The 16,485-nt window shown below is 40.3% G+C and overlaps 1 protein-coding gene across 8 annotated transcripts in view; it reads right to left on the reverse strand.

Annotated features, from left to right (window-relative positions):
* The window catches only part of ZNF827 (zinc finger protein 827), a 183,544-nt gene that overhangs the window by 107,735 nt on the left and 59,324 nt on the right, over positions 1–16,485 (reverse strand). For all 8 annotated transcript variants that reach the window (XM_017534708.2, XM_037740573.1, XM_017534725.2 and 5 more), the window contains exon 5: positions 1,980–2,213. In XM_017534708.2, the coding sequence (XP_017390197.1) occupies positions 1,980–2,213 (234 nt within the window). The remainder of the gene's footprint in view (positions 1–1,979; positions 2,214–16,485) is intronic.

The following is a 16,485-nucleotide window of genomic DNA, read 5'->3' on the forward strand; positions in this document are numbered from 1 at the left end:
GGATTACTTCTGACTAGACCACAGCATCTAAGGGCCAGGATTGTGATGCATATCTCTGACCTAAGAGATATGCACATAGAATGCTAAGGGATTTTTTTTTTCAGGGCAAAAAAAAAAAAAATAGTCGTTAGCCTTCAAACAAGTTTTCATGTCTACATCAAGAAGCAGGGGTAGATGCCCTTTGGAAATAGGACCATGACATCCATTCAACTATTGCTGAACCCCATAGCACATGTACTCAACCAAAGTCAACATACACATTTAGAAGGACCACTGCTGTCCACAAATATCTTTCAATGTTCATGGCTGATAGACATATTCTGTTGGAAGGATATCATTATTATCTACAAAATGATTCCATACTTGTGTCTCAAATCTCATCATGCAAAAGGGTTAAGATAAAATATTTTTCCTTAAAGAACATCTCTCCTGAAATCTCATTTTTTGCATATTATCTTTTGGTGCTACCCAAGTCTCTTCTGCTCACTTGCTTCACAGCAAACTCTGCACTAGAAATATTATATTCTAGAATCTGACCATAAGGAGGGAGACAGGGGTCACTGTTGGATAAGGCTTCAAGTCACTGGAATGTGAAAGTGTATTCTATGGGGGAAGAATCAGAGCTATGTGGCTTCTTTGAATTTATCAGAGAAACAACAAATGGATTACTCTACACTGTTTGACATAGGAAGGAGAGTTCAAATATACAAAAAAATGTGTTCACTTGACCATCCTTCATAAAAACGTTCAGCTTTTGTAACAGCAAATAGTACAATCTTACCAGACCTCTCATCTGCATAGGAGATACTGCACTATCTCTGTGACGTTTAGGAAAAGGGGGCTATGATAAGGATATAATAATTGCATTATGCTTTATTTATAACAAATCATGTTACCTTGAACTTCCAATGCACTTGAATTAACGTCAAAGAAAAGAATTCTTAACCCCACCAACTGGTAAGTATAGGAATTTCAACTGTTCTGGTATAATGACTAAGTAAATCACTATTAATTTCTTACTTTCCAACCCACTAGTCAACTAGAAACACAGTCAGAATTGCTGATGAAATTACAGGTCTTAAAGGAGTCTCTCTAATGAATTTCTTGCTTTCATCCTTCAAGCACAGCAAGTTCCAAACTAAAAACGGCTTTTGATTCATATTAGCATTTTAAATATAGTTTCTAAAAATTACCCTTAAGAGGTAATGAACTAAGGATGGGATATGACTTGACAAGTATTATTATTGATAAAAGCTTTCCATGTTCTGAAAGTCCTATCTTTGAATTTAAAAGACGTTATGTTTTTACCTGTTTCAAAGGGACAGGGCGGATAAGAGATAACATGGGAAAAAATCCAAACTATACAAATTTCAAATTATAAGCTATTTTTCCTACATTTAATAAGCTGAGATTACATTGAGATACTAGTAAAGAATGATTCATTAATCTTAAGAACAGATTAATTATTGTAATACTCCATTATAAAATTCTCTATCCATAAAATCTCTTATTGCCACTCTATTGGTAATTACTTCAAGTGCCATCTCAAATGCTTATGAAGTTAAGAAAAATGTTTTTAATGGTGCTTAAAGAGTGTAGTATAAATACACACAAAATGCCAGGCCCTCTATTAGGAAAGAATAGATATTTTGATCAATTAGCAGAAGAGCTTTGAACATCATTAGAACCCATTTAAAATTATGGCCTATATCACCTTAGAAAGCAACAGTGGTTTCCAACAGTTTGCCGTGACAGTCGGGAAAAGGTTGTATTTAATAAGATAGGTACACAGCTAATCTACACAAACAAACTCACATACAACACAGGAATTTAAGCCAAGTAATCTGATTGTTCCTTGAATTCACAGCAATAATGTGATATTGCCGCCATCGGGTTAATTATAATCCATGCAGGAAGCAGTCCAGTTGGCCTGCAAGCGAAATTATCAGAATGTGAATAGTTCAGAATAAATCAAGTACCTGAGAGTTTCATGAGAAGTTCAGAGGCTGCTTTGACTGACACGTCCCGCCTTAGCACATTTCCCTTCCCTTCCTGGGGCTTTAGTGTGTCCTCAGAGGCTCCTGGGGCTGACACTTCAGATTCGGGGCTGAACACATAGCTGGACCGAGGCAAAGTCGCACTCAGGGACTCCCCTTCCTTAGGTTCCTCTTTCACTTTAAAATTAAGATTCATGGGCTCCTTCTGATTTGCAGCTGTCAAAAGAAAAAAGGGATTATATATACAAAAAAGGCCACTCCCCCACTTAGCCGCCCTGGTACTTAACGAAGTATGGAATGCACAATCACACTGTGCTAACACTGGAGGGATCACAACCTCATCAGAACAGGCTGGGCCCTGGGCAAAACCACACAATATACTCCATGGGCCTACGACTCTGAAGAGTGTGGGTTTCTGAATCTTGTGAACCTAGAGTATTTTAAGAAGGGCTACATCTACAAAGTCTCTGGGCATTTTCTCTTTGGTTTCTCTAAACATTCTTTCCTGTGTATGCCACTGCCTCCCTGACTTATTAGCACTCTCCCCACCTAATCCTATTATGAAATAATGCTTTCAGGCAATTATTCTGCCATAAGATAATGAATACAAACATGAGTCAGAGGCAATATCCAAAGCAAAAACCTGGGTGTGATGGTAAGGTGAGGATGGAGAATTTGCCAAAGAGATAAGCTCAGACTAGAGATAGACCACTGTTGCCTTATTATAAGACGACACTACTGCTGATCCATAAACAGTGGGGCATGTACTTAGCACTGTTCTTCCGATTATGGTGAATAAATCCATGTCTGTAGCCCAAGTCACCACCGAGTCCAAAATGACCTTTTTTTTTTTTTTTTTTAAGAACAGTTTTTATTTTGGAATAATTTTAGATTTACAGAGAAGTTGGAAAGATGGTTCCAAGAGTTCCCATATATCCCTCACCCAGTATTCCCTAATGTTAACATCTTACCTAACCATGGTACGTTTGTCAGAACTAAGAAATTCACATTACGATGATCTAAACTCTAGATTTTATGCAGATGTCACCAGTTTTTCCACTAATGTCCTTTTTCCATTTTTAGCACGGTTGGTTGCTGTGGAGTGTGTGGTCAGGGTAGAGCTAACTGACCTATTATGGGATGGATTCTGTGGCTTAGCCACACTGTACCACGCCTCCCCCACTGGGCTACATACTACCCAGGAAAGACCAAGGAAGAAGAGACAAGCACCTCTTCCCACCACTTTTTCACTTCCACAGGCATCTCACTACCTTTAACAGTCCATGAGGTGGGAACTTATGATTGGTTACACTGGATGTGTCCATCTTTTGAGAAAGAGGATCTCATACTAATACAGGATTCTTAGAAACACTTATTAGAATGAGCCTTAAGCCCATTTCATTTTAACAAACAAAAAGATGAAAATAAATCCCTAAAGCAAACATCTATCCCCCCTTGCCCACGACCTACTCGAAGCCAATACTCAAGCACAAAGTCTGTTTTCCACCTCATAACCCTCTAAGAATATGTATTCTAGAATCATAAGTTCACACAGACCAGCTTATTTGGAAACTGAACCCCAGAAATCCAAAGTACTATTTGGAAGTTTCACTACCAGAAAGATGCAGAGCTGGGACCAGAACCTAGGTCCATGGGCTTCCCACTCTGTGTCCCTTACCTGCCTCCACCACACCACCTCCATTTCTGGACTCTTGCATTGCAATAAAACTTGAAAATACTTCATCTTCCAATTTGCTCAAATACCACCTGATCAGTGAGGTCTACTCTGATCATCCCCTCCAAAACTGCAACCACCACCTTCACCATCCTCCCAACCTCTCTTACCCTGATCTACCTTTCTTTTTTCCCTCCAAATTCTTATCATGTAATAACCTACTGTTATGAACTCAGCTGTGTCCCTTCAAAATTCATATGTTGAAGCCCTAACCTGCCAGTGTGGAATATACTTGGAGTTAGGATCTTTAAGGAGGTAATTAAGGTTAAATGAGGTCATGAGAATGGAGCCCTAATCCATTGTGATTGGTTGCACTAAAGAACCAGAAGAGTAAGAAGAGAGAGAGACACCAGGGATGCAAGCACACAGAGGAAAGTCTGCACAACGACACAATGAGAAGGAGGCCATCTGCAAGCCAAGGAGAGAGGCCTCAGGAGAAACCAAACCTGTTGACATCTTGATCTTAGGTTTCTAGCCTCCAGAACAGAGAAATAAATGTTATTTAAGTCATCCCCTCTGTGGTATTTTGTTATGTGGTATTTAGTTTAACAGACTAATCACATGCTATATAGTTTTTAAATTTTATTATGTTAACAATTTATGGCTGGACGTTGTGACTTATGCCTGTAATCCCAGCACTTTGGGAGGCTGAAGTGGGTGGATCACTTGAGATCAGGAGTTTGAGACCAACCTGGCCTCGTGATCTGCTTGCCTTGGCCTCCCAAAGTGCTGGGATTACAGGTGTGAGCCATCGAGCCCAGCCCAACAACTTTCGTTTTAACACTGATGTGTCTCGAGCGCTTAGAAGAGTGCCTGGCACATAGTTGGCGCACAATATATATATTTGTTGAATGAATAAAATGTGTCGTTCCAAATTAGTGGCATCCAGTAATGGTGTTCCAATATTATCTGAGGTTAACAAAAACTAAGACCTCCAAAATATTGCACCAAAAGCAAGCAGAAGTGCTTTCTCTGGATTTAATAATTGAACGGGAGATAAGACCTTTGAAATAAAGTTAAAGGCCTTTCTACCTAGACCACAGCATTACTGAAATAGCTAATCATCACTTGAACTCTAGCATTACTAAAAGAGAAGTCAAGAAAAATCTCAAGAAAAATGCTTAAAAGTTAGCCCTTTAGGGACAATGCCATAGTCTACAGTGCAATCCTCAAATATGTACTTCCGACTTCTACCAGGAAGGTTGCTCCTAAGAGGACTTAGTTTATTTAGCACATTTCTACCCTTTGCACCTTTCCCCCACTTCTTGGGGGATTTTGCTGGTCACCTTCTAAAGCTTGCTCTCTCCCAACACCATTCTCCCAGAACTCTTTATAATAAAGTCCTTTTCCAAGGGCACTAGTTCATCATGACAGAGTAATTAAGTAGGGTGTTTATTAAGTCTGTGTCTTCAATTCTTTGAGAAGGAACAATTTAAAGTGAATGGTTAAGTATGTTTAAAATGCTTCATTGCTGCATCTTTTATTTAAAAACATTTTAAAATTTGGCTGGGCGCGGTGGCTCACGCCTGTAAGTCTACCACTTTGGGAGGCTGAGGTGGGCGGATCACGAGGTCAAGAGTTAGAGACCAGCCTGACCAACATGGTGAAACCCCGTCTCTACTAAAAATACAAAAATCAGCCGGGTGTGGTGGCACATGCCTATAATCCCAGCTACTCAGGAAGCTGAAGCAGGAGAATCCCTTGAACCCGGGAGGCAGAGGTTGCAGTGAGCCGAGATCACACCACTGCACTCCAGCCTGGGAGACAGAGCGAGACTCCATCTCCCAAAAAAAAAAAATTAAATTCTAAGATGAAGCTAAGAATTCATCTTAGAGTTCTTAAAACTGTTGAGGTCCTAGAAGCAAATCCCAACTTCTAGAGATTGTTAAGCAGATACTTTCTGCAGATGTAAGTGATTACTAGAAGTATTAGTCAGAGTATATGCTACGAGAGACTTCGGGAAAAAAGTAAAGATATTTAGCATTGCTAGCGCAACCTGGGTTTAACAGAACTTCAAAAAGACACTTTAAAAGGCAATAGGCAAGCTGTATACTGTTGCATTGTATATTTACAAGGCACTACATACCTGGTTTTCATTCTGACAATACAGGGAATGACAGAAAATTATAATGTGCTGAGGAAATGTAAATATTGTAAATGACATGCCAGAAGAGCATGTGGAAATCACTCATTTGCCCAAGTTTTAATTTTTCAAACATTTGAGTCTCAATAGAAGACGTAAAAATAGAAATGTGAAGGCTAACCTGCTTTTTTCAAAGACCAAAAATATTTACATTAAGAACAATACACAAAGCCTATATTTTAACATTAATATGACTTAATAATTATCATCTTTTAAGTTATCCCACTTTACAAAAAACCCACACGTGCAGTGAGAGGTGGATTTCAAGACGTTTTCTTTTTCTTTGGGGAAATTGCTAAGAGAAAAGCAACCATTTATGACTCATGACGTAGTTTTTACTTCATTCCTACTACTAACACAGAAAGATTTGTGCACATGTGGAATCAAGGACTTAACCAGCACCTGCCTTGACTTCTGTTTACGTACTTGAAAGTTTCCGGATACTGAACTTTTGATGTGGCGAGGAAGCCCCTGCAAATCAAGAGGCCACTTCTCTCACTGTTTGTTCCCAGCATCCTAGGACCTGGGTCACTCTGATGATCAATTACACACACCTCTCAGTTTATGTACTTGATGGAGTTTATGTACTTGAAGGAAACCAGCTTTTTTGAGGATTTATGAAGGATTCAAGATAAATGCAAACGTGGAAAAGGAATGGGAAAGCTGCTGGGATAAGATGATTCCAATTTTCCAATTCTAGGTAATGACTATATAACTAGAAAATACTATATATTTTATATATATATATATTTATTTGCATATACTATATTATTTTTATATTACTATATAACTAGAAAATATATAGTTTCATTACTATGATATTATACTATATATATATATATAAAATATATATAGTATTTTCTAGTTATATAGTAATTGGGAAAATACTATATAACTTCCGTATTACTAGGGAAAATACTATATAACTTCCTTCTAAAGACCATCATTTGTTTTAACGATGCATACAACTAGCACTTGAGTAATGACTCAGGAATCTTGCCTTCCATCAACCACAGGAGATAGATGTTATTACTATCTTCGTTTCACAGGTGAGGAAACTAAGGTCCCAAAAGGTTAAGAAACTGATGCCCCAAATCACAGATCTAATTCACAGAGAAACTGGGCTCAAAGGCTCTCACTGGAAATGCATCCAAACCCTTTCCTTTCTCTCCAAGACACCCAGGTACCTTTAAGAGGGACGCTATCCTCAGCAGGTGAACCGTGGCTTTGGAAAATAAGTGATGTGAGTGGATTAAGCATTTTTCATTAGAAAGGGAAGGGTGGGTTTCGCCTGAAGAAAAAGGACATTTTCTGGTAGGAAGAAATCTTGTGAAGATTTGACTAAGAGGATGAAAGAGAAGAAATCGACTGCAAAATGAATGCTTCTGTTCTGTTGGTTCCCTCTGGTGAAGGAAAATGACACCTTTTCTTGAGCTTAATGAGACAGAACTTTCTTTCAGTTCAGAGTATGGCAATTTTGTAAATGCTGAACTGCTCTGTAAAAAGCAAGGCCACTGAGAATTTTATTTACGACCTCACCCTAAACCAGAGCCAAAGACTTGGGCCTGGAAGGGACTACAGAGCAATGGTTTTCAAATAGTGCTCCAAGGAACCCTCGGATACGCTTTACGAGTTCCAACAAATGTTTGTTTCAAATTGTTTTAAAATTAAGTTAAAATTTAAGTTCAAAGTATGCATCATCTACTGCATTATATATAAAACATCAGCATACTGGAGACTGCTAATGTGTTAACTTGTGTTGACAAGTTAATTCAGTTTTGTGTAGCGCCCTCGTAAAGCAGTTTCTCCCGCTCTAACAGGAATGCTGCAGTTCTAGTAATATGTCATCAGTAATGAAGTGGCTGCCTTGGCACTGGTTTTTCAAAAAGTTCAGGCCTATGCATGTGTGTCCATATATAATTACAGTAGTACTAGAGCCTGTATACATACTTTAAATTAGTGTTTATCAACCTCAACACCACTGGATAATCTGCTGGGAGGAGTTGGCGTGGGGGACTGTCTTGCACATTGTAAGATGTTTAACAGCATCCCTGGCCTCTCTACACACTAGTAGCCAGAAGTACTTCCTACCTGTGAAAAAAGAAAAATTTTCTCTAGACATGGCCAGCTGTCCTTAAATTAAATGCAAGGGTAGGTTCAAGTGCATCAAGTGTATGTGCTTGGTGCAGCTTCTGACCATAGCTAACAGACAGACATATGTAGATAGATAGGCACATAGATAGATACAGATATAGCTAGATCGTTGATTGAGCACATAACATGAGCCAGGTGATACACTAAGGATTTACCTGTATTAAGTTATCTGATCCTCACAATCACCCTTTGAAGTAGGCACTAGTATAGTATAATCCCCATTTTGCAGATGAGAAATCTCAGACCTAGAGAGATTAAATACATTTCCCAAATAATAGTTAAGTGAGTAATAACCAAGTAGTTGACACAGAATTACAGATGGCTTTAGGGCATATTCTGAGTTTTGGATACTGCTTATCTCTCATTTATTATAAGGAGTGAGGGCAGTTGCTAAATGCTGTCAACTTTGAAACAAAAACTTGTACTCTTCTTTAATTGAGGAGAACCTGAAATTACAAGACAAGTTGTTAAAAATCTGTTCCCATTTGCCACTATGTGAAACTGTACTTGTATTTTTTCAAACTGAGATCAGCAAAATAAATTTAGAAATATACGAGATGATCACATTGCTTCAGACTCTGCTCCCTCATAGCACTGCAGTGTCACATTTTCTGCTCACCAAATAGCAACTTTTTTCCCCCTAATTGTTTGGCTTTTTAAACAGGTAAATGTAATAAATGTGAACTTTTGAAACAAAATGAAAGCCATTACTGTTTTCTACTCCCTTATTTTACAATAAGAAAACACAGGCTCAGAGGATGATACGATCTTTTGAAAATCACACAGCTCATTAATGATAGAACCAGAATCAGAGCTTAACTCTCAAGACAACAAGCTGGTACTGTTCTGTCTAACCAACTTCCCTTGTTAGCAGTGTGTATGCATGTATGTATGTATGTATGAATGAACAGGCTGGGGATCTGAGATTTTTCAGCACTATGATGTGCTTTGGGTGAGAAATTGCCTTCTGAAATCATAAGAAAAGCCAAGATTTAATTAAATAATAATTAATAACGGTTAAATATGACTGTTATATGTTAAGCGTATTATATTCAAATGGAATGTTTAGAACATTTGCTAAATATTTTTAAATCTTGCTCTTTAATTTCCCTTAAATCATTTTATAATTAGTGTTTAGTGAAATTTAGCCATCTCATATTTCTCATTAATCCCCACCTGAGCTAATCCTTGGCCACACTTCAGGGTCTATGTACCCAAACCAAGACTGTAGAGGTCCCTATAACAGCCAAAGGGGCAAAACAGCCTCTGGAGAAGGGTCAAAGGTAGCCAGTAAGCAGTGCCTCAAGAACTTTAAAATAAATAAAGTTTTTCTGTAAAAACTAAACTACTAAAACCAACCCACAAAGGACAAAGGTAGCCATTTGCAGTAATCCACTTAACAGACAGGATATCTCCCTTGTCAAAAGCAGGAAGAACAAGTCCTGGAAAACCAATCAAGCCCTGAGTAAATTCCAACTATTAACATGGCCAAAGAATGAAATGTATGAACAGCAAGGGAGTGGTTTGCCTGGAGACTAGAAGAAAGAAAACCTGAAGATTGGATAATAGATTCCCAACCTTTTTTAGGAAAGTCAGTATCCACCTGCCCCAAATGACATCTCCTCTTGACTGCTATACCTGTCATTTTAAATTAATATGCTGACATTCCGGTTTACAGATCAGTTTGTAAATGATTGTTGTCACTGCGGATCACTCAGAGAATCTGAAGAACTCTGGACTATGGCAGACCACGAAATGGCTACGATTCCCCTCTCCAAAGGCCCACCTCTTTACACTGCGACTTTGTAGCTCCCCTCAAGAGGAGGAAGGTACACATGCAATTCCATGGTTGCAGTGATCAAACCCCAAGAACAACATGAATAAAGGTAGAAATGGAAATGAGAGGGGTATGTTCATGAGCTGGCAAAGACTGTTAACAGTTTTCCTGAGAGGAGTGGGGAGATGGTTACTCAGGAGAAAAGAGCCGGGGCTGAGCATGGTGGCCTTGGCCTGCGCCTGTAAGGCACAGCTACTTGGGAGGCTGAGGTGGGAGGATTGCCGGAGGTCAGCAGTTCAAGATCAGCTTGAGTGACAGAGTAAGACTTCATCTCGAAAGAAAAAAAGGATAAGACAAGACAAGGAAAGGAAAGACAGAGAAAGGAAGAAAGGAATGGAGGAAGGGAGGAAGGAGGGAATAGAGGGATGGAGGCAGGGAGGGAGGGAAGGAGAGAAGATGGGAAGGAAAGAAAAGAGCTAGATAGACAGGAGTATGATTTGATGCAAGAGGTACTGGAAGAGTCCATCAGAAATGCTGGGTGGATGGGTGGGGACGGTGCTAAGGTGGAAAAGGCACCGGGGGGAGCTGGAGGGGCAACTTCAAGGCGTGAGGAGGAGGCTGCACGTGAAGGGATGGAGTGTAGATAAAAATTTCAGTACAATTTTGAAGACATAAAAAATTTAACCAGATTAGTGACTGAAAGTGCATGCATTAGAAATGATGCCATGGTTTGAAGCCAAGGAAAATAAACAGTGAAGCAGACGGAGGTCAAAAGACAGTTTGCTCAACTGAGAAAAAAAAATAGGTAATAGCTAATTAAGTGGTCAAGAGCCAAGCTTTTGCTGTTACCCAGAGCTGTATCCTTGCTCTGTCCCTTGCAGCCAAAACCTTTCAGTCTCAGCCTCCTCATCTATAACCTAGGTTTACTATTACAGACCCTACAGGGCTGTGGTGAAGGTTAAATGAGAAATTACATGATGTGGCTGGCACAGTGCCCAGCTCACTGTAAGCACCTTTGATTAATTATAGCTCTTAAAATAATAATAATAGTAGAAGAGGTAACAATAATAACAACAGTAGTAAAAAGAGCAAACTTCAAGGAGAATGACACTTTGCTTTGTTTTTACAGATACAATAGACTTTGGTAAAATTTCCCAGGGGTCTATCAAGATAAAAAATCACTCTCATGGCAATTCTAGAACTAGGTACACTCTATCCAGCACAGTGAGGAAAGAAAGTTCTGGATTCCAGTCATGACTCTTCTACAGCCATTTACCCCAAATCTTAGTTTTCTCATCTACCTACTCGTTATGAAATGATATATTTAGAAATACACTATACACTATGAAGCTCTACAGAAATACCAGTTGGCCCTACTCTTATGCTCTATTTGCACTAAATAATTCCTGAGATGCCTAAAGCTATTAACACAAATTCTGAAGTTGTCTGACACAACAGCATTCAGAACATGCTGAAATTCTGGCTAATTCCACAACACACAAGAAGGGCAGAGAACAGAGCCCTTTGTGCCGTTCTCTGTTTTTGCTGCTTCTTTCTGTAATTTGGGGGTATAGACAGCCTGGAGAAGGGAAACCTGGAACCAAGCTGCCTGGATTAGAATCCCACTTCCAACACCTATTCATTGTGCTAACCTGGGCAAGACTCCTAACCTCTCCACTTGTCAGTTTCCTCATCTGTAAAATGGGAATACTAATACCACCTACTTACGGTATTGCTACGAGGTTCAAAAAAGTTAAAGGGCACAGAGTACGCATTAAATGAGTAAAAATAATAAGCAATGAGCAACTGGCATAAGAACTCAACCTGTGTGTGTAAGCAATCCAGGCCCCACTCATAATCCTCCAGGTCCCACTTACCTATAATCCCACCTGTCCCTTTCTTAACTCAAGTCAGTGCTTGTCTCATGAGTGGCAAGTCACTGAAAAATAGGAAAGAGTCACACTCTCCCTCTCATATGAATCACCAAGCTCAATAAAGTCAAAGATTTCAAAAGGGCATTCAAGCTGCTTTCACATATAAGGCCCCTAAACGCAGCTCCTCACATGAGGAATTTTAGTCACATGATCAGTGAGTGCCCATCACGAGGAAAACAAGGCAGGGTTAAAAGGAAGGGCCAAACTGGAAATGCAAAGGGAAGTTGTCAAAAACCACCTGACTGGGACAGGCATGCCCAGGCGTGGGCAGTGGAAGAGCCCCCTGGCTGCTGGCACTGCAGTCACAGGGTGTGAATAACACAAGGATGGCATTTACTTGGAAGAAGGCTCATTTGTTGAGATGATTGCCTTTCGAGAAAGGCAATCAGAGCCCCTGGGCAATGAAGATGACTTGGTTCAATGGGCATCTCCCATCCCTCCTTCTCCAGCAGCACAAACGAAGGTAAAGCAAGATTGGGAGCCGCCATTTACACAAAACCTGTATTGTACCTACGAGAGGCTTAAAATCATGTGAAATAGATGGAAGTTGTAGAACAAAGGCTGATGGAAAACTACAGTATATGACACAAACACATTAACCTATACCCTACATTTATACGTGAACACCTTTGCTTTTTAATGGCTGAGCTACTAATAAGTCAGAAATGGTTAGCTTCTAGCCATTTGTTCACAAACTGTCTCTGTGAGGCTAAAAGTAAGTTGCTGCTTTAAAGAAGTCCATGTCTCCTAGTTAAAATTATTTTGGTCTGAATTTTACGAAATTAATATAATGTGGGAGACAGCACAACAATTTTTGCTGTCTTCCAAATTAAAAATAGTTGAAATGACATATCTTTTATTTTGGAAAACCAGGGACAAAAAGATATTCCCAGCCAACAAGTGAAGTGCCAAGTTTCTGTCAACTGCTTGGTTATAATCTGGAGAGTTAGAATTAAATTTTATATCTTTAAAAGTGTAGTTTTCAGAAAAAGAAATGATGTAAGGCCACTGTTGCAGGCAACTTTTAATCAGGCTTCTAATAACGATGACCCTCCCAGTTCCTTGATGCTCTGCGTGGAGTCTTGAGACTTTTTGACTGGAGAAAATCCCCTGTCAGGAGGCCCCACAAGGAACTACCTGGAGATCCCTGAGCATGGCTCACTCAGGCCTCTCCTTCATGTCAATCTTAACCTATGGTGAAAGCCACACACCCATCTCATACCACCATGCCCTGTTTCGTGGTCCAGGGCGGAGACCACAGGAACAAAACTGCACCGATGAAAACCACAGCTGTCCCAAAAAATACAGTACCAGGTACCAAATTTATATCCACATCAGTGGTCCTCAGCCCTGGCTGCACATTAAAATCATTCTGCACATTAAAATCGTTTGAGGATATTAAAGAAAATACCAATGTCTAGGGCCTATCCCAGTGAATCATAATTTCTGGACCCTGGCATTTTGTGAAAAACTCCCCAGGCAAGGCTAATGTGCAGCCGAGGTTAAGAACTGCTGCGGGTTATGGGCGACAAGGCACAGAATCAGCAGGAACTCAGCTCTCCACAGTCGGGTGAGTACCTATTCCCTGAACACCCCTAGCCACATGACCACTGGCTCACCTGCCCTGACATGCAATGATTTGCATATGCCTTCCAGCTTCCAGGAAAGAGCGACTGGAACATACAGGCTTGGAGCCCTCTCAGGCCTGCCTCGGTCTAAACCATGGGCGAAATTTATAAAATTCATTTCTCTGTCAGCCCAGAAAGCTACCCATACTCTTCTTCCCTGAATCCACTGCAATGCCGGGCCTGGAAGCCTCAGTTTTGGAAGCAGCATTATTCTTGAAGGACCAAGCAATGTTCAGTGTGGGGTCAGTCAGAAGAATAGCTGATGGTTGGGAGACGGGGTTTTATTTCACAATCATGCACATTAAGAAACCTCTAACAGGAGTGGGGGTGGGAGGCTTTGAGAGTCCATTTAAAACAGCATTCTATCCACTGACTTTTAATCCCATTGGGTTCCATTCAGTCATCTTTATGCTTAGTTTTAGTCGAAGGAGCAAGAAAGACTCCTCTTAATAACCAGGCAAGAAAGCATCAAGTGTTTTCTCTCTTTTGGAAACAAGTAGGTGTCTACACGCTTGAATTTGTCACTGTGCTCCAGTTTTGCAGACAGTGATCTGGCTGGCACAAAGATTCACAGACTCAGTGCCCACAAACAGCTGCACCCTACAGTACCAGCAGGTGCACGGACAGAGCCCAGGGAAAAAATTCAGTGCAAGAACAATGGCGCCGTTATAATGCCGAGGGACAAGGCCCGAGACTAGCCACTACTTCACTACATTTGATTATGGGAAGAGCTAGAAACTCAGCCGCAGCTCCCTGGGATTTAGCCGTTCTGTCCCTAAATCATATCCACAGACACAGCCAGGTAGGGCACCACAGCGAAAGCAGCTATCGAATGTATGGCGAGACCAACCAGAGAGTAAGAAAAATTAAAAAAAAAATTGCTCCAGAAAATGTATTCCTTTCCTTTTAACACATCTTCTCTCCTGAGCTGCACCGCCACAGTCACCAAGTTTACATTTACATCCAAATATGCACACACACAAAAATTAAGGATGCAACTCTCTCCCCGGTGACTTTATAACAGGTTGCTAGGTAACAGTGCATACAAGTCAGGTTTCAGGACCTCTAGTAAGCCACCATAAAATAGCTGCATGGGCCTTTTGCATAAATAGTGTGTGCATTTGTTATCTGTTTTCTTACACCAATTGACCAGTCAGTAAATATTCTGACTGCCAAACCATAAACAACTCCCCATCAATAGCTAACTGAAAACACAGACCACAATGTAAGGCTTTGATGTGCAGTTCTTCACCCCAACCTATCAACTGGCTTCTCCCCTCGTGTTTCTGCTGTTTGCAGTGCCGGCGCTAAGCAGCCTTATCTTATGCTCCCTGAGATTGGGTCTGGAGCTAATTAGAGCCTAATGTGGGCACTCAGAGCTGAGCCCAGCAGGAACCACACATGATACACAGTGCTTTATCCAAAGTCCAAACCTTCCCTGCTCCCGCTCACCTTCCTCCAGATTTTAAAATATCCCTGGATCATGGAGTGAAGGGAGTAACACCTTACTCAGGGTCATTCACCTCCACTCAGATTGCCCCTGTCTATTAGGTAAAGAAATGTCCCGTTTCTAAGCTATGCTATGTGAATATGTCATTTGCATTCCTTCTCTGGGGATTGCACTATAAGGGCCCATAAAAGAAGTCCCTTTTGCTATCATGTTGACAGGCAAGACAATTAGGGAAAAACTAGAGTTCCCCCGGAGGTGAAATCCTGAACGATCAGGACAGCGAACATGGAATGCATGAAAACATGCATTTTCCTCACAGCTTCAAAAATTTTTAAATATGAAACTCAAAGTCGCTAAAAATCACACTTTCCCCTACATTGGAATAGAAGAGGGAGAAGTCGGGGGAGAGGGGTGATGAGGAGCAGAGAAGCCGGCGTTCTTCAGGACCACAGTCAGAAGCATTTTAATCCATGACTTGGCCAATTTCAGCATAGGATCCCCACACTCTCACTGCAGGTCAGTGTGCTTCACTGTCACATTCCCTGCTCTTTGCCTACTTGGTTCATTTCTGGGACACCTGACTTTCCATCCTACCTTTCCTCATTTCTTCCAACTAGTGTCTCCCACTCCTAAGGAGCAAAGATCTGGGATGAGGGCGACATTCCAAAAGACCCAACTGAAGTGTCGCTGAGCAAAGGGACTTCAGAGTGGAGCTGAACCTCTAATTCACCTGGCAATGACATTTAGTGAAATGCGACTCACAGTCCATTTAAAGGAAGGCGGTGACCAATTATTCTCCATTTAAAAGGGTATTGTCAATCTCCAAAGAGCTGAAATGGCATTTGGAAATCATCATGGGGACTGCCATCTTCACTGAAAGACAGAACCAATTCTCCACCGACCTTTCCCCACCCCCTACATCTCTTTTAAAATTTAAAATCATACTTTTAAAAACGTAATGAGTAGCCGCACAAGCCTGCAACACACCTTATTCCAAAAGAGAATGATAGAAAAAACAGAGTGCCCTAACACCTTGATGCTCCTGTTCAACACCACAACCTAAATCAAATACGTGGGGAAAAAAAGGACAAAAAACCGAGAAACATCATGTACAATTTGATGGTGATGGAAAGTAATGTCAACTAATAAGAACACATCTTTATAATTTATACTCCATCTTTTTTTCCCAAATGGATCAGGGCAGTTTTTTTTTTTTAAAAAGAATTTTTTTTTAATGTGTTTTTAAATTCCACTTTACATGAGGTCCCTAGAGTAGTCAAATTCAGAGGCATAAAGCAGTGGTCCCCAGGGCCTGGGGGGAGAGGTGAATTGACAGCTGTTTAATGAGTTTTAGTTGGAGAGAATGAAAAGGTTCTTGAGATGGATGGTGGTAATGGTTTGCACAACAATGTGAATGTACTTAATGCCACTGAATTGTACACCTAAAATAGTTAAAATGGTAAATTTTATGTTAAATATATTTTGCCACAAAAAAAAAATTTCCCATTAAAAAAACCTGAAAAGCTTATTAAAGATAGTCATCATTTGCTCAAATTTTAGAAGTTTGTAATTCCTAATTGTAGCCTTTGTATGTCTGTCCTTTAAAAATCTTATAAATTAAGACAGTAAAGAACTTGAATAATGCCAAAATGAGGTATTCCATGCGA

The sequence above is a fragment of the Cebus imitator genome, unplaced genomic scaffold, assembly GCF_001604975.1.
Source record: "Cebus imitator isolate Cc_AM_T3 unplaced genomic scaffold, Cebus_imitator-1.0 Scaffold4, whole genome shotgun sequence".
In the NCBI taxonomy this organism is placed as follows: domain Eukaryota; kingdom Metazoa; phylum Chordata; class Mammalia; order Primates; family Cebidae; genus Cebus; species Cebus imitator.